Source organism: Bos grunniens, chromosome 18 (assembly GCF_055505025.1).
Source record: "Bos grunniens cultivar Pamir isolate PY7600 chromosome 18, Bosgru_T2T1.0, whole genome shotgun sequence".
NCBI lineage: Eukaryota > Metazoa > Chordata > Mammalia > Artiodactyla > Bovidae > Bos > Bos grunniens.
The window spans coordinates 50,103,067-50,121,810 of NC_141182.1; the positions used below are offsets into that span (position 1 = coordinate 50,103,067).

General features: G+C 51.5%; 1 protein-coding gene across 1 annotated transcript; it reads left to right on the forward strand.

The window, feature by feature from the left end:
* The first annotated feature begins 789 nt into the window (after positions 1-789).
* Positions 790-18,506, forward strand: ITPKC (inositol-trisphosphate 3-kinase C). Its single transcript, XM_086352595.1, has 7 exons — positions 790-2,084; positions 6,580-6,679; positions 9,221-9,434; positions 10,913-11,117; positions 13,313-13,414; positions 14,030-14,101; positions 17,050-18,506. The coding sequence occupies exons 1-7, from the start codon at positions 954-956 to the stop codon at positions 17,251-17,253; spliced, it is 2,028 nt and encodes a 675-aa protein (XP_086208721.1). The 5' UTR covers positions 790-953; the 3' UTR covers positions 17,254-18,506.
* Positions 18,507-18,744: the final 238 nt, after the last annotated feature.

Consider the following 18,744-nt stretch of genomic DNA (forward strand, 5'->3'; position numbering starts at 1 on the left):
CCAGTGCTTTGCCTTTCTGTGCCTCTGTTTCCTTGATGGTGCAACGGGGATGATGATGATCCCACCTTTTAAGATTTGGGGGATATATATATATATCATTATATATAATGATAAGTGCAGCTCCTGGGACAAAACAAGTACACAAATGTGTTATTTTAAGAAAATAAAAAAATCCCCATAACAACCCTTTTTACAGATGGGGAAACTGAGGCTCAGAAGAGACAAGTCTGTTGGGAGAGTTCATCCTGGAAGTTAGTGTTGGAACCAGAATTTGGCCTTCAATTTCTTTCACTGCTCTGGGCCACAATTTCCCAGTTGGTAAAAGTAATTGGCTCCTGTGACACCGAACACACCTTTTTCCAAACAATAAAGTAACGTATCCTCATTTTACAGATGAGAAAACTGAGTCTGGGGCTCAGACAAGGGGTTGGGAGTGGAAGTCACTCCCTCATGGGGACGCGGCTAAGAACTAGCAGAGGCGGGTCTCAACTGACGCAAATAGAATTCCCAAGTCTCTGAAAGTCCTTTCCGGCGCTGCGTGAAGAATGAGGGGGCTGCTGGACTCGTCGCAGGGGGTTACAGGAGACTAAACTAGCCAGTCGAGGGTGTGGCGAGTTTGGACTAGTTGCGAGGGTGTATAGAGGGGTCTACTCGTCCGCGATCAGGACACCAGCCCCACAAACACGACCTGTCAGGGATTCACAGTCCACCCAGTCAAAGAAGGTGGGAGGAGCCAGATAAGGCCCGTCCCTTACGTCACGTCCGGTGAGGCGGGGCTTCGGGGCTTTCCCCTGGATGGAGGAGGGAGTATCGGTTAACCCCTCCGTGGCTGGGCGGGCTGGAGCTCCGAGGGCCGGAACCCGCGAATTGGGGCTCCCCAGCCACACCCCTCGCGGGATTTAAAGGGACAGGAGGGGCTGGGCCCGGTTGAAGCCCGAACCTTGCGAACGGGCATGAGGCGCTGCCCGTGCCGGGGAAGCCTGAGCGAGGCGGAGGCCCAGGCGCTGCCGGCGGCAGCCCGCATGGGACTGGCGGCGCCGCGAGGGGGGCGGCGGCGGCAGCCAGGGCAGCAACGACCTGGGCCCGGAGCAGGGGGCCCGGTGGGGCGGCCGGAAGGGGGCGGGCCCCGGGCCCGAACCGAGGAGTCCAACCGCCACACCGAGCCCGAGAGGGCCAGCCTCGGGCTTGAGTCGGGGGCCGACGGACGGGCTGAGCCTGAAGCAGCTGGCCTCGGAGCGGAGACGGAGCGGCCCAACCCAACGACGGAGCCAGGCAAGTCCATTCTCCGGACACATCTAGGAGGGAGCAGCCACTGGTCAGAGCTGGAGACAGCCGGTGACTGGACAGAGACTGGGACAGATGGCTTTTGGGCTGATCCACACAGGACTGACCTCCAGTCTCAGCCCCAGAGGGCTAACCTCTGGGCACAGCCAGGGGTTGACGGGCCCTGGACAGAACTAGAAAAATATGGGTCACAGACCCAGTCAGAGAGGGCCAAGCCCAGGGCTGATAACCTCTGCACCCAGAACAGGTCAAGCGTCTGGACCCAGCCAGAGGGGGTCCCTCTCTCAACAGAGCGCAGTGCTGACAGCTCTTGGAAACAACCGTTTACCGAGGGCTCCAGGACGCAAAAAGGTACCGAAGACTCCTGGACGGAGCTGCACACTGATGGCTCCCAGATACAACAGGACACTGAAACAGCCTGGAAGCAGCTTGACCCCGGTGGTTTCCCAACACAAGATACCGATGGATTGTGGTCACAGCCCGGCACTGACGGACCCCAGACGGAGCCTAGGACAGACTGCCTTTTGGGGGAGCCCAACCAAGATGACTCATTAGAAGAACCAGAACACAGGGAGTTGGTGACTCACCTGTACTCTCACCTGGAGGGTAGCACCCTGACCCCTGTGCCCCGCCTCATTATCACTCCGGAGACCCCTGAGCCTGAGGCTCGACCAGGGGGACCCCCCTCCCAGCTTGAGGCGGGCAGTGGTGGCTTCTCCTCTGCCTCCTCTTTCGACGAGTCTGAGGATGACGTGGTGGCTGGGGGCGGAGGTGCCAGCGACCCCGAGGACAGGTCTGGGGTGAGTGGGACCCATTGCACCCTTGAGCCAGACCCCCACAGACCCCATAGCCCACCCCCCAACTCTCCCACCCCCGCCTTTCCTTTGAGAAGTTCTCTAGAACTCCACCAGCAGTTTTATCTCCAGGCACCTCTTCCATCCACCAACCTCTTCCCTCTGACAGCAGGGTTCCTAGCTCTCCAGGCGCCCTCCTCTTCATTCTCTCCTTTCCCCCGCCTCCAGTCCTGGGGTCTAAAATGGATGGCTGCTGGTCAACTTCATGGCACCCAGGAACCCCTAAAAGTTGCGTGAGTCCTGTGAGTATATACACATGCTTTTGCAGCAAGGGTCTGTGACTTCTGTTGGATCCTCTGGACAGTCTGTGACCCCCCCCCCACCCCGCCCAGATTTTAAAGCATACTAGTTTAGGGAGACAGAAAGGGTGCACTTTCTACCCCACTCTGCTTAGTCTGGGGCCCGTAGTTGCCTTAAGGGATCATCAGTCTTCAACACCCTAAGCTCATTCACTTCTGTAGGGAGCAAGCACCCAGTATTTTTTTTTTTTATCATTCTCAAAGGGCTGTGTGAACCCCAAACGCTAAGGGACCCCAGCCAAGGACTCTCCCATCTCCCCACTGCATTACCCCCAGATCCCCAGGGTGCTCCTGCAATCTCTTGTTTACATCCTCTATCCTCAGCTTGGGTGCGGTTCTCTGCTGGTGAATCAGGAGGGCTGGCAGGGCAGGTTCAGGGAGGGAGGGTCAGTGCAGGTATGAGAGCCTCCCATGGGTCAGTCTGCTGGAGCCTCCCATTGTCCTGGGGCCCCTGGCTGGAGTCTGCCCTGAGCCCCACTCACCCCACATGCTTTGCTCTCTGAACATGCTCACACATGTGGCCGCAGGTGTAACAGATAGACCTGCCCCAGCCTGCCTGCACTGACCCTCTGAGGCTCTGCTGTTGCTGTTCCCTCTCCCTATTCCCTCACCTCCTTGGCATCTCAGAGCAGCTGAGCTGGAGTGAATGAAGGGAAAAAAAAAAAAAAAAAACTCTCAAAAAAAAAAAAAAAAAAGGAAAGCAACAGCTCTCACTCACTTATGCCAAGCCCTGTGCCAAGCTCTTTTGTTGATTTATTTATTTTTTGGTTGCAGCTTGCTGCACAAGGGATTTAAGCTCCTCAATCAGGGATCAAACCTGCTCCCCTTGCATTGGGAGTGCAGAGTCCAAACCACTGGTCCGCCAGGGAAGTCCCTGTGCTGAACTCTTGGCTTGTATCAACACATTTAAACTTCACAGCAGCCCTATGAGGAAGATTCTATTATCTCCATTTTACAGATGAGGAGACTGAAGCACAGAGACTCATCCAAAGTCACAGACCTTGGAAGACACGGATTCCAACTTTTACTGAACGCTAGGCACTTTTTCTGAGTGCTGTGTATTATTAACTCGTTGAATCTTTATAACAGCACTGTAAGTTTGGGATTATTATCTCCATTTTACAGAGGGGACACTAAGGCCTGGAGAGGTGAGATCACTTGCTTAGAGTTGGCCTTGTCCAGTCGGAGCCTAGATTCTAACTCAGTTCTGACTGAGTTGAAAACCCAGGCATTTTCACCCCTATAATGTGTGGATCCATCCCTCCTCATCTGCCTTCCTCTGAGCCTTTCTGTCTTCATTGTTTCCTCATCCTCTAGAATCTGTCTCCAGGGCCCAGCTGTGACTAATATTTGAAGGTGCCCAGCTCCAGAGTCTTCCATGGTTCCCCAGGGCTTTCCTGATAGTGACCAGGAGTTTGGTCCTGAGTTCAGAGCTTCCTGTCTCCAGGCTCCTTCCTCTGTTCAGCTTCCCTTCTCCCCTCCTGACCCCTTCTGCTGTTGCAACGGAGCCTAAGTACGTGCTGTTCCCCGAACACACTGCTGCCATCCTGCCTCCGATTGTTGCTCAAGCCATTCCCACTGCCCAGAATACCCCTCACTTCCTGCCCCCTTCGTTTTGAAATCCCATCTGACCTTAAAGACCCAGCTACTTTCTTCCTTTCCTCCCCCCTTCCTTCCTTCTCACATGCATCCTTCTAATCAGGCAACAGACAGTCCCCAAGTCCCTGCTATGTGTTTGGCTCCATGTTGGCTTTGCCGGGAACACATCCTGCCTGCATGGAGCTCCCAGGTCACTGGGAGGAGACAGACCCATCACAGGCAGTGACAGCTTGGAGGGGTCAGGGCTGGGATGGGGGAAGCCCACCGGGTTGTGGGAGTCCAGAGAAGGTGACTGGCCAGACCTAGGGTATCAAAGAGGGGCTTCCTGGACTGGGGCGGTGGGGAGCGGGGGACATGTGAGCTAAGGGCATGATGAAATCTGAGACAGCCCAGATTAACCATCAGATCTAAGAAAAAAGAGATAAAGAAGATACTGAATCTGCTTATGATTAAAAGAAAGAAAGAAAAACACACTCTCAGTCAACTTCCTTCAACCCAAACTATATTTTTGGAGCACTTATTCTGTGTCAGGCCATGACTGGGGACATGCTTGTAACCATGGCAACCTCAGTTCTGCTCTCAGTCAAGGCTTGTAATCTGGCAGGGCTGTGGTGGATAACCCCAGGGCAGTGGAGGCAGACCAGAGATAGAACCCCAACAGTACACTGTGTGATTTAGGCAGGTGACTTCACCCCTCTGAGTCTTTCCACCCCTGTAATACAGTCAACAATCCTCCTGGGATGGTGTTTTTAGGATTAGGTGGGTTATGCCACACTGAGCCTTTGTCATTGTGCCTAGATTGTTCCAGGTGCTTAGTAAACAGGAACCTTCATTCATCATCTCCTCTCCATGGCTGGCAGCTGGAGAGGGGAGGGGAGAACCTTTCCTGAGTCCTGCAGTCCAACTCTCTGGTCTGTGTTTGACCTTCCCACCATCCATTAGATGTCTGCTAGGTAACGGGGTTTGCAGGGTATAGGAGACAACATGACTTTGACCCTCAGTGGAGGGAGATGAGCCATGTAGGTTTTTTTCTCTGGACACAACTCATTTTCCCAATCCTTGCTAAGAGTTTGGTATGTGCTTGGAGCAGAGAAGGTATTTGTGTGTGTGTGTGCATGCACACTAGTGTAAAGAACCCACTTGCCAATGCAGGAGACGTAAGAGATTCGAGTTTGGTTCCTGGGTCAGGAAGATCCCCTGGAGGGCATGGCAACCCACTCCAGTATTCTTGCCTGGGAAATCTCATGGACAGAGGAGCCTGGTGGGCTACAGTCTACAGGGTCACACAGAGTCGGACAGGACTGAAGTGACTTAGCACGCATGTGTGCATGCATGTGTGTGTGTGTACACACATGGGTGTGTGTGTGCAGATGCTCTTGGTTGAGTCAACAGGATACAACTGAATCCTTGTTTTCTGTTGGCTTCTCTGTTTTATTTGCTGCCACCTTTTCTCTGCATCTATGTTTCATTTTCTTTCTCTGTCATTACCCTGTCTCCCATTCTGTTTCTCTGTTTCTTTCTCTTCTGGTAACTCTGTGTCAGTGGGAAGAGGTCAGGATTGCTGTAGTAACAAACAGCGCCCAAACTTAATGACTTGAAGCAAGGAAGGATTTTTCTTCTCTTTAGGCTGTGCTGCCTGTGCGATCTTAGTTCCCTGACCAGGGATTGAACATGGGCCCTCAGAAGTGATGGGTGAGGCGAGGGGCCCCTGCTCCATGCTGTCTTCACTCAGCTGCTGTTTCTCTTGCCACAGTGCCCTGCCCCACCCCCCCTTCTTTAATAGGAAAACGAACATGGAGTCACTCACTGGCTTTAAGACTCCATCTAAAAGTGACACTTCCACTTACATTTCATTGGCCAAAGCTAAGTTTGAGAGGGCAGGGGTATTCCTGGCAGGGAGACAAGCCTGAGGTCTTTGGTGAGCAGCTGTTAGGGCCACCACAGTCTCTATCTTTGTCCCAGTCATCACTTTGCCCCCTGTCTCTATTTCTCTCTCTCTCTTGTTCCGCCTCTATCCATCAACTCCTTTATCATTTTCCCTGGAAGATCTGACTTCATTCAGGAACAGCAGGCTTCCCCATTTTTGGTGTGTGTATGTCATGGAAAGATGTAGGGTGTTACTGGTGACTACAAAACCTAGCCTATCTTTACTTCTTTGAGAAGGACAGAGAGACACAGATACAAAGTGATCACACTGAGGGACTTCCCTGGTGGTCCAGTGGTTAAGACTCTGTGCTCCTGATATAGGGTTCGATCCCTGACTGGGGGAGATCCCTTATGCTGTGCAGCCAAAAAAAGAAGTGATGACACTGAGATAAATGGAAAGGGACTCTTCTCACCTTTGCTGAGGCTTTGGAGGGTGCTCATGATTACTAAAGTAAGTGAGCTTTGCTCACCCCAATGAGCTTAAGCCCAGCGATCCCAGGAAGCCCCACTGGCCCTTGGAAAGACCCCAGGCTTGCCCCTTGGTTCCCTCTCAGGGCACTCGCCTCATCCTCCCTTCCTGGCCTCAACCCTGACCCCACCCTCTCTGCCCCACACAGAACAAGCCGTGGAAGAAGCTGAAGACAGTTCTGAAGTATTCGCCCTTTGTGGTCTCCTTCCGAAAACACTACCCTTGGGTCCAGCTGTCTGGACACTCTGGTGAGAGCGGGCGGGGAGAAGGGTGGCTGGGGGGCAGCCCGATCTGGGCAGAGACGCCTGGAGGCGGGGAAGGAACCGCTCTTTGTCCTTTAGGTCCCCATCTGTAAAATGGGCTAAGTGGCAGTCTCCAGCTCCTGGAGCCGTTGCGGCACGTGCTTAGGCTGGGCCGGGCCATTCGCACCTCAGGGTGGAGGGCTGTGTCCTGTTAGAATGGTGTCAGGGTGGTGGGGGGCAAACCTTGACCACGGAGACAGAGGGGCCTGAGCTTGAATCCGAGTTCTGCTCTTTATTTGTGGATGGCCCTGGGCAAGTTACTTTCCCTCACTGGGGCCCTACCCCTCCTAAATGGCAGCTCCCAGTCCCTGTCCCCATCCTGTGTCTGGAGCAGAGTAGGCCCCCAGGAAACAACAGCTATGGGGCTTCCCTGTTGGCTCAGTGGTAAGGAACACACCTGCTGATGCAAAAGATGGGGATTCGATTCCTGGGTAGGGAAGATCCTTTGGAGAAGGAAATAGCAAGCCATTTCAGTATTCTTGCCTGGGAAATCCCATGGACAGAGGAGCCTGGCGGGCTACGGTCCATGGGGTCGAAAAGAGTTGGACTCAATTTAGTGGCTAAACAACAACAAACAACAGCTTTAATGTTTTTCCCCCCCCAGGACTTAGCATGGTGTCTTAAGCACATAGTAGCATGAGGCCAAGCATCTAGCATTCTTGGTCAAGGACTGGATAATAAATGTAAAGTACTCAACTCTGTTTTTGCAACATATAAGCAGACATAGATAATGTGTTCCAATAAAGCTTTTTTTTTTTCCTTCTTTTTACAAAAACTGGCAGTGGGCTAGACTAGACAAATTGTTCCTATGAGCAAAGGGAAGGGAACTTATCTTCCTGTTCATCCTCAGATCTGAGTCAGAGAAAGGCAAAGTCCCCCCCGCCCCCCACCACCAAAACTGTCAACACAGGCCTGCCATCTGTATGTATCCTAGTTACTATTGCTGAGTTAAAAAAAACGGAAAACAGAAAATTCAAAACTTAGTAGTTAAAAAAACAAACAAACAACTTAGTGGAATAAAACAACCATATTATTACACTCATAAGTTTTGGGTCAGGAATTCAGACAGAGCGTAGCCAGGATGGCTTATTGCTGCGTCATGATACCTGGGAATTCAGCTAGGACAGTTGAAGGCTGCAGGCTGGAAACCTTTGGAGATTCACTCATTCACACACCAGGCAGTTGATGCTGGCTGTTGGCTGGTTCTCCGTTGGGGCTGCCAGCTGGAAAGCCCATGTGTGACTTCTCAGTGTGGCTGCTTGGGCTTCTTCACAGTATGGTGCCTCAGCAGTCAGATTTCTTACTTGGTAGCTCAGGACTGAAAGGCAAGGGTCTGTGATAACAAAGTGGAGGCTGCGTCTCAGACTCTGAAGTCATGGTGTTGCTTCTGCCATAAGAAGCAAGATTCTGTCAGAATCAAGGGGAAAAGAATTAAAGAATTAGATTCCACTTCTTGATTGGAGTGGCAAAATTCTAGAAGAGTGTGTGGACATGAGCTACTCTTTACTCATCATATATATATGATGAAAACAAAACAAATGCCCCAGGAGAAGGGTTCGTGATTACCATTACAGACATTTTGGAAAATATAATCTGAAAATACTATCTGTCATTCTAATCTACACTATCTGCATGGCCCAGGAAATGCCAGATTTGTGAATTAACAAGGTCCGTTTTGTTAGCGCTCTGGGACTCCAGGCTGAAGCAAATGCATATCAGCTCTGGAGAGTCATGCTCTTGACTCAGCTGTCACAAAAGTTCTCACTGCTGATCGTGAGCTCATAATCCAAAATTACAAAACAAATGAGAACATAGTCTGCTGGGAATCTGACTCTGTTTAAACAAAAATGCAGAACTAGGCCCTTCCTTCACCAACTGTGGCCAAGATTTTTTTTTAATTGAAGGATAATTGCTTTACAGTATTTTGTGGTTTTCTGTCATACATTAACAAGAATCAGCCATAGGTACACCCATGTCCCCTCCCTCCCCAAACTCCCATCTCCCTACCCATTCCACCCTTTTAGATTGTCATAGAGCACCTGTTTGAGTTCCCTGAATCCTACAGCAAATTCCCATTGGCTATGGGAATTGGCTATTTACATTTACATATGGTATTGTAAGTTTCCATGTTACTCTCTGGATACATCTCACCCTCTCCCCTCCCTCCATGTCCATAGATCCATTCTCTATGTCTGTTTCTCCATTGCCTCCCTGAAAATAAATCCATCTTTTTAGATTCCATATATATGCATCAGTATACAATATTTATACTTCTCTTTCTGACTTACTTCAATATAATAGGCTCTAGGTTCATCCACCTCATTAGAACTGATTCAAATACATTCCCCTGGCCAAGATTTTGAGAGCTGGAGGGAGGGAGAGAAAGTATTGCAGATGGGTCAGGCAAGATGATGGTGGCCAGGATCTGAGACACACGGGGAAGTGGCTCATTCAGTTTCTGACCCTCTTGTTGATGGCTGCTCACAGGGAACTTTCAGGCAGGAGAAGATGGTTGGATTCTGAAGCGTTTCTGTCAGTATGAGCAGCGCAGCCTGGAGCAGCTGATGCGTGACCCCCTGCGGCCTTTTGTGCCAGCCTACTATGGCGTAGTGCAGCGGGATGGCCAGACCTTTAACCAGATGGAAGATCTGCTGGCAGACTTTGAGAACCCCTCCATCATGGACTGCAAGATGGGCAGCAGGTAGGTTCAGGGGCAGCCATGGGGCAGAGGCAAAGGGTTGGGTGGACGTTTTTGAAAATAGCACCAAACCTATCTTCTTCTTTTTAAACAATACTTAATTATTTATTTCGCTGTACCAGGTCCAGCTTGTGGCATGTGGGATCTTTAGTTGTGGCATGTGGGATTTAGTTCCCTAACCAGGGATCAAACTGGGCCCCCAGCACTGGGAGCACAGAATCTTATTCACTGGACCACCAGGGAAGTCTTAAGCCAATCTTCAAAGTGGTTGTACTAGCATCCTTCTCCATCAGCAGTGTATGAGAGTTCCAGTTGTTCTATCTTGTCATCAATGCTTTGTATTACCTGTTTTACTACTTTTAGCTATCTTGGTGGGTATCTCTTTATTGTTTTAATTTCTATTTCTCTGATGACCAAAGAAATTAAGCATTGATTAGCCATTTGGATATCCTCTTTTGAAAACTGCCCATTTTACTATTTCATTTTGCTCATTTTTTGACTGGGCTCTCTTATTGTTATAAAGATTTGTAATTCTTTATGTATTTTGGATACATGTCCTTTGCTGGAGATACAAACACACACACACACACACACACACACACACACACACACACACACACACCATTCTCTCTCTCTCCAGGTCTCCCATTTCACTCTCTTCATGTCTTTTGATAAACAGAAGTACTTTTAATGTAGTACAGTTTATCAATTTATTTCATTATGGTTAGTAGCTTTTAAAGAAATCTGCCTACTTTAAGATCACAGTGATCTCCTGTGTTTTCTTCTACAGGTTTTTTTTTTTTTTAATTATTTACTTATTTTTGACTGTGCTGGGTCTTTGTTGCCACGAGGGCTTTTCTCCAGGTGCAGCGAGTAGGGGCTACTCTCTAGTTGTGGTGCACAGGCTTCCCATTGCAGTGGCTTCTCTTTGTTGCAGAGCACGCACTCTAGGGTGTGCAGGCTCAGTAGCAGTTATGGTTCCTGGGCTCTAGAGCACAGGTTCAATAGTTGTGGCATATGGGCTTAGTTGCTCTGTGGCATGTGGGATCTTCCTGGACCAGGGATCAAACCTGTGTCTCCTGCATTGGCAGACAGATTCTTTACCACTGAGGTACCAGGGAAACCCCTACAAGCTTAGTTTTAACTTTCACATTTAGATCTGCAATCCATCTAGATGTAATTTTTATATATGGTGTGAGGCAGGGATCGAGGTTCATTTTCCCTTTCCGTATGGATATGTTGTTGACCCAGTATCATTGATTGAAAAGACTGCTCCTTCCCCATTGAACTGCAGTGCCTTCCTTGTCATAAATCAGGTGAATGTACTTGTGTGTCTGTTTGTGGACTCTGTCCCAGTTCACTGATCTGTTTGTCTATTCTTGTGCCATACTATAGTTTTATAACACTCCTTGATATCAGGGAGTAAAAGTCCTCCAGCTTTGTTCTTCATAGTTTCCCTTGCTACATCCTTTGTGTCCCAGGACCTACCTGGAGGAGGAGCTGGTGAAGGCGCGAGAACGGCCCCGGCCCCGGAAGGACATGTATGAGAAGATGGTGGCTGTGGACCCCGGGGCCCCCACCCCCGAGGAGCATGCCCAGTGTGCGGTCACCAAGCCCCGCTACATGCAGTGGAGGGAGACCGTGAGCTCAACCTCCACCCTGGGCTTCCGGATCGAGGGCATCAAGGTGAGGCCCAGGAGCTGCTGGCCTGTTTCTGGAGGGCTAAGAGCTAGGTCTGAGACAGAGTGACAGAAAAACCAACCAACTAGGGTGTCAGAAAAAACTGGAAAGATGCCAGATTTGGAAAGCGAGCAGGAGACTGCAGAGGATGGAAAAACAGGCTGGGAGAGGTCCGCTTCCCTGTTCCTGCCATGTCTGCCACAGACCAAGTTTTGTTTATCCACCTGCCTGAAAGTCTCTTGATTCCACCTTCTTTCCCCCTCCCCGAGGCCCTGAGTCCAGCCCCATCTTCTCCTACCCCAGCCGCCCTGGGCTCCCAGATGCTGGACCCACCCACTCTGATCCATCTTCTGACACAGCAGCTGGATGGGCTTTTTCCTTCTTATGCAGAAAAGTTTTCTCTTTTTTCTTCTTCTTCTTTTCTTTTTTGTAAATTAAATCTAATTGTGTGGATAGCTATCCACCACAGTTTGAAAGTCAAAATAATGTAAAGGAAATCTCTCTCCCAACCCTGTTGCTCTCCTTCCTGTTCTGTGCCCCCACCCCCCGCAACGCCACACCTCCTCATGGGGAACCACTTGATCAGTTACTTACATTTCTTCCTCTATATACAAACAAATGCAGCCTACATTTTCCTCTCTTTCTTACAAAAGATGGCATGGTCCTGGAGAGTTTTCCTCATCATTGCAGAGAGAGAGATTTCCCTCCCCCTCTGCTTCCTTCCTTCCTTTTCGCTCTGTATTAGCTCTCTGTGGGTGTACCACAAGCCCCTGTGGATGGCACAGTGAAGTACTCATTTCTTTGAAAGGGTCCTCCTATCTCCGGCCACAGGCCCTCTGCACTTGCTGTTTCCTGTGCCAGGACTGCTCTTCCCCCTTCCCCTGGTTGACTGACTCTCAGTTACTTCCCAGTCTCCTTCCAAATTTCACTTCCTCTGGGAAGCCCACCTTGATTTCTGTCTACTAGTTCAGGGCTTCTCTTTACCTCCTTCTAACTTCCCACACTCCCGTATCTTATCTCCCTTTATGATGATCTTATTCAGTATCTGCCTCCCTCATCTGATTACACCTGTGCTGTTACCTCTGTGTTACCATTGCCCACAGGGCACCTGGCATAGCCTGGCAGGATGACTCAGGGGGCCCTTTGTACCTCTCTCAGACATAACAAATAACATTAGTCTCCTTTATTTTACTGCTTCTCTGCCTTTTGACTAAGATCAAGTGTAGTATGGGAGCTTCTCAGATGGCCCAGTGGTAAAGAATCTGCCTGGCAATGCAGGAGATGCAAGAGACGCAGGTTTGATCCCTGGGTAGGGAAGAACCCCTAGAGTTGTTGAGTCGCTCAGTCACATCCGACTCTTTGCAACCCTGTGACTGCAGCACTCTAGGCGTCCCTCTCCTTCGCCATCTTCCAGAGCTTGCTCAAACTCATGTCCATTGAGTTGGTGATGCCATCCAACCATGTCATCCTCTGTCGCCCCCTTCTTCTCCTGCCCTCAGTCTTTCTCAGCATCAGGGGCTTTTCCAATGAGTCGGCTCTTCACTTCAGGTGGCCACAGTATTGGAGCTTCAGCTTCAGTATCGGTCCTTCCTAACCAACATTCAGGGTTGATTTCCTTTAGGATTGACTAGTTTGAGCTCCTTGAAGTCCAAGGGACTCTCAAGAGTTTTTTCTAGCACCACAATTCGAAAGCATCTCTGGTATTCTTGCCTGAAAAATTCCGTGAACAGAGGAGCCTGACGGGCTACAGTCCACAGGGTCGCAAAGAGTCAGACATGACTGAGCGACTGAGCACTTTATTGAGTGGTACCCAGCACTGTGCTATGGATCCTAATCCTTATACCAGCTTTAGGAGGTGGATATTAACACAATCCCATTTTCCAGATGAGGAAATCAAGGTTGAGGCAGGTGAAGTGACTTGCTCAAGGCCACTGAGTTAGGAAGTATCAGAGCCATGATTCAAAGCCAGATCCAAAGCTCTCCAAAGCCCACTTGGCTAGACCGGTTCATCCAGGAGGTTCAAGGTCAGACCTGAAGGACTGGTTGCTCAGGAGTATGACCTGGGGCTGAGTATGACCAGGTGGCTGGCTTCCCCTGAACAGCAAGTAAGCCTGGAGGCAGGTAGTTGCCCCCCAGAGGTGTCTGAGGCTGCTTGGTGTTGGGTGTGGGAAGGAAAAGCCATGACACCCCTCGTCTTACAGAAAGCCGATGGGACCTGCAACACTAACTTCAAGAAGACACAGAAGCTGGAGCAGGTGACAAAGGTGTTGGAGGATTTTGTGGACGGGAACCACACAATCCTGGTGAGCGGGACACCCATGCCCCCAGATTCAGAAGCGTAGGACCGCCACATCCTTGTTCCTCCCATGTTAACCATCGTTTGCTTCAGCTGACACTGGGCTGGCATCGCTCACTGCCTTGTCAGGGTTGGCAGGTCCAGGAGTGCCCTGCTGTCATGTCTGGTGGCTGCCTCACTGTCTCAGCTCCTGGCTTGATCGCCCAGCAGGCTGGCCTGGGCTTGTTCTCACAGTGGAAGCAGCAGAACAAGAGAGCAAGTGAAAACCAAGGTCTCTCAATGACTGAGCTCAGAATGGCCACCTTCATTCCTACAAGGTTCTATTGACCAAAGCAACTCATACGATCAAGCCTAAATTATAAGGGAAAGAGTCTCCCCTCTTGGTAGGAAAAGCTGCTAGAAATTGTGGGCATTCATGTAATCTACCAGCTACACTCTTATCTGTGCCACCCTGATGCCTCCAATCCTGGCCCGCCTCCCATTTCCCCATGGCTCCTCTTATCCGATCCTGGCTGGGGTCTGCCCACTCCTTTGGGGGGAATGAGATGGAGTCAGATCTTAAGGTGGGTAAGGACCCACAAAGTCCATGAACTAACCAAGAAATCTTCCCTCTCACCCACAGAGAAAGTATGTGGCACGCCTAGAAGAACTTCGTGAAGCTCTGGAAAGCTCCCCTTTCTTCAGGACCCACGAGGTGTGAGCCCCAGCCGCCATGGAAACAGAGGGCCCTGTGTGTGTCGGGGGGTGTCTGGGTCCAGGTGGCCTCAGGAGAAACCGCTGACAGAGTCACCTGCCAAAGCTATAAAAGGAGACCCTGAGGGAATTCCCTGGTGGTCCAGTGGTGAGGACTCTCACTGACCAGGGCCTGGGTTCAAACCCTAGTCGGGGAACTAAGATCCCACAAGCCTTATGGCATGGCAAAAAAAAAAAAAGAGGCCCCTCCCCTAGGTTTGGGAGTTTGCTTCTTTAGGGTAAGCAGCATCAGGAATTTCAGGGAGGGGACAGTTGGGAGCACGGACTGCAGGCAGACAGCCTGGGGTGAAGGCTGGTCCTGCCATGTGACCCTGGACATGTGGCCTACCCCCTTGGGCCTTGGTTTCTTCGTGGGAGAGGAAGGGAAAATAGTACCTTCCTTATGGAGCTGCTGAGGTGGACCTGAGCGAATATAGAGTGCTGTTCAGAGCGCAGAAGAGCTCCCAGCTCTTGTGATGATTTTGTAGCCATAATTATTATTTAAAATAATTTTTCTTTATTTTTGGCTGTATCAGGCCTTAGCTGTGGCATGAGACATCTTTGTTGTGGTGCTCAGGCTTAGTTGCTCTGTGGCATGTGGAATCTTAGTTCTCCGACCATGAATTGAACCTAAGTTCCCTGCATTGGAAGGCAGATTCTTTTCTCTTTGAAGAAGATAATTTTATTTATTTTTTTTATCTTTGGCTGCACTGGGACTCTAGCTGTGGAGAGCAGGGGCTACTCTCTAGTTGTGGTGCAAGGGTTTCTCATTGCAGTGGCCTCTCGTTGCGGAGTGTGGGCTCTAGGGCGTGTGGGCTCAGTCATTACAGTTCCTGGGCTCTAGTGCACAGGCTTAATCATTGTTGCACACGCATGGGCTTAGTTGCTTCACTGCATGTGGGATCTGGAATGCAGATTCTTAACCACTGCATCGCCAGGGAATTCTCCATAGCTACTTACAGTTATTGTTCCCTGCATTCCTCCTTTGGCAGCTCTCCCCCTCCCCTTTCCCGCCCTTCACAGTCTGTCTCTTTGGAAGCCGTCACCTCTCTGGGGCTGTCTCAGGAAGTCTGTGGTGACGTCACCAGGTGTATCTCCACGCTCTCCCATCTCTCTCTTCCAAGTCCCTCTCTCCTCTTTCCTGTTAGCACTGACTGCCGAAAGAGCCACATCTGGGAGTCAGGCGGGCCGTGTTTGAACCCCCGCTGCCTGGGCAGTGGCTCTGCAGGCCTGTCTCCTGACCTGTAGGACAGGGCACCAGGAGCACCTGCCTCCTGGGTGTAGTGAAGGTTAAGTGGATTAACTTAGGTGAAGCCCAGCCCACAGGAAACCCTCAGTGTGTGCCAGTTTTCACTGTCACATGTCATCACTGACTGTCACCCTCATCACCATCACTGCCTTCGAGCTTCACAATGCGAGGCACAAAGAGGAGGCTTGGGGACTCTGTCTCCTCTATCCTCGTGTTTGGTTTCACCTGCCTGGTGACTGAATCCGAAAAAAAAACAAGTTGCCAAGATTTAAAACCTGAGACTTCACACCAAAATTGGGATTTCTAGTTTCCTTTGGACCACAGGAGACGTGGCAGTCCTGGGCTCCTCCCCATGTGCCAACAGCCATCCAGAACTGGGCGGCGGTGCCTCTCCTGGCAGCCACCTGCTCAGCTGCCCCGTCACCTGTGTTCCCTGGAAGAACTGATGTTTGAAACCCAACTAGCAAAAGGGAGGGGCTTGCAAACCTGTAGTTAGACAAGAGGAAGGACTGTGTTGCTAATTAAAAAAAAAAAAAGTTTTATTTATTTATTTTTGGCTGTGCCGGGTCTTCACTGCTGCTGCTCGAGCTTTCTCTAGTTGCAGAAAGCGGGGGCTACCCTTGGTTGCGGTGTGCAGGCTTCTCATTGCGGTGGCTTCTCTTGTTGCAGAGCACAGGCTCTAGGGCGCGTGTTTCAGGGGTTGTGGTCCCCGGGCTCTAGGGCACAGGCTCAATAGTTGCGGCGCACCGGCTTAGTTGGTCCGCAGCATGTGAGATCTTCCTGGACCTGGGATCGAACCCATGTTTCCTGCATTGGCAGGCAGATTCTTTACCACTTAGTCACCAGGGAAGCCCTGTATTTCTAATTTAAAAAGAAAAAAACAGCCCAGTATCTCCGTAGGGCGGTGTGCCCAGCTCCACAAGGCAGGTTGTGAGCTGTGGAGCATGGAATGCTGCAATGATCCCAAGGAGGGAGGTCATCCCCATTCTACAGATGAGGAAACTGAGCCTGGAAAAAAGGAAGCCACTTGCCTCGGGTCACCAGTAGCAATTCCCTGGGGCTGAGTAACTGCTGCCCCTGACCATGAGGAGGCATTATCCACACCCTCAGTCCCCACCAGGCTCCTTTGACCCATTTAGGATCCTGCAGGCATTGGATTTTGTACCCCAGTTTGAAAAGGGGTAACAGCTAACACTGTTTTACATTAAAAACTTTTTTATTTCAGCTGTCAGGTCTTAGTTACAGCTCTCGGGCTTCTCTAGTCACTGGCTTCTTTCTAGTTGCAGTGTGCAGGCTTGAGTTGCAGCACTCAGGCTTAGTTGCTTGAGTCCTTGTCCGCTGCATTGCAACGCGGATTCTTAACCACTGGACCACAGGGAAATCCCTGTTTTGTATTTGTTTATACAGGCAAGTCTTTTAAGAGTTTTATGTGGATTACTTCCTATAAATAACATGCATAGCAGTCTTCGAGGTAAATGGTAAGGAGAGTTAAAAGTCCCCTGCCCAGGGCCATGCAGCCTGTAAGTGACAGAGCTGGGGCTTGAACCCAGGCAGCCCAACTCCAAAGTCCATGCTATCAGCCACCCTCTCAGCTGTCTGCTGGGGCCGGGACCTTGGCTGTGCCTGCCCCTCCCTTTAACCTCCTGCCTCTCCCTCTGCAGGTGGTAGGCAGTTCCCTCCTCTTTGTGCACGACCACACCGGCCTGGCCAAGGTCTGGATGATTGACTTTGGCAAGACCGTGGCCCTCCCTGACCACCAGACGCTCAGCCACAGGCTGCCCTGGGTTGAAGGCAATCGCGAGGACGGCTACCTCTGGGGCCTGGACAACATGATCTGCCTGCTCCAGGGCCTGGCCCAGAGCTGACCTGCTCGTCCACAACCAGGTTCATTTATTGGATGGCGCCCATCTGGCTGGAGGGGCCCCGAGATGTGAGGGGGCCTGAGGTTGGCCACAGGGGAGCTAAAGTCCAGGGATAGGAGAGGTTGCATCGCACACCATGCAGGACCAGCGTGGAAGATCCGAAGGGCCTTGGAAATGCGGGTGAGGGCCCGCCCCACCCTTTGACCAGATGGGAGGTTGTTAAGAACCGGAGAGGCAGTGTGACCTGGCTGGGGCCCGCAGTTGAGTCAGAACCAGACTGGGCCCCTGACCAGCCAAGAGGGGATGCAGAGGCCGCAGCTAAACCACGCGCCCTGAAAGAACACAGTGCACATGCTTGCACGGTACAGGCGTGACCTCAGGCCTGTCACGACATGAGTGACGGTAACCACGGCCCCTCCCTCTGCGGGCTGGCTGTTGGCGGGGCGGGAGAGCCAGACCTCATTAGTGAACAAACGCAGCAGCTCTCCTCCCACCCAGCAGTTACAGCCCCCACTCTTCATCTGGGGGCCGCCTAGGCTGGCAGAGGCTCTGAGGGTGTGGCGCTGTGGGTTGGGCCTGAGGGCTGACACCGCTGGGCAGGGCTCGGTTCACCCCGTCCTACCCGCCCCTGGCCCCATGGGCTCCTTCCCTGCTCCCTGGAGAACTGCTGACCCCCTGGCGACCGAAACCACAGCCACATCCCGTGCCGCCACTGTGACAGCACCATCTCAACCCTCAGGCACCAGCCTCAGCTGGGGACTTCCTCCTCCTGCCCTCTTCTGTCTCCTTCCTCCTAGAGGGCTGCGGTCGCAGCAAGGGCTTTCAGACGCCAGGCAGACATGGGCCTGGCTCGGGACCCAGCTACTTTCCTCAGGAGCGCCCCTTCTCCGGCCGGCCTCTGCAGGGAAGATGCCCTGCTTGGTTGGGCCTGAGGTGCAGGGTGGGTGGGGATGGCAACCTGGTCCAAACCAAAAGACCCCAGCACCCTGAGGCGTGGGTGGAGCCCCTCTGTCCTGCTCCTAACTTTGGGTTCCTGGCCCACCAGGCTGGGCTGGGGGAAGAGAGGCGCCCCCTCCCCCTTAGCCAAAGCTCTGGCGTGGTCTTCCAGGCTGAGGGTTGCTCCTTTTCTACTGTCTTTATACTTATTTATACAAGAGAGGTAGTTGTTTGATGGGGCCACACTGGGGATCAGGAGGCAACATCGCTTCACTGCCTTCCCCCTGTGACGACACCCCAATAAACACATCTGTAGTCCATTTTGTGGAGTCTTTTTTTTTTACGTCTGGAGCTTATGGGCTCAAAGCTCATAATTTGAGCATTAGCGCTGCATGAGGTGAGGGGATGACGACAGGTCTGGGGTAGAAGTGGGCTCAGAGCTGGTGGTTCATTGGCTTCACTGAGTTGCTCTTCTTGTGCCTGGCCCCCCCCCGACCCCATCTGTCTAGGTGCTGTGCGCCTGGCTTGAATCTGGCCCTGCCACTGGCCAGCCCTGTG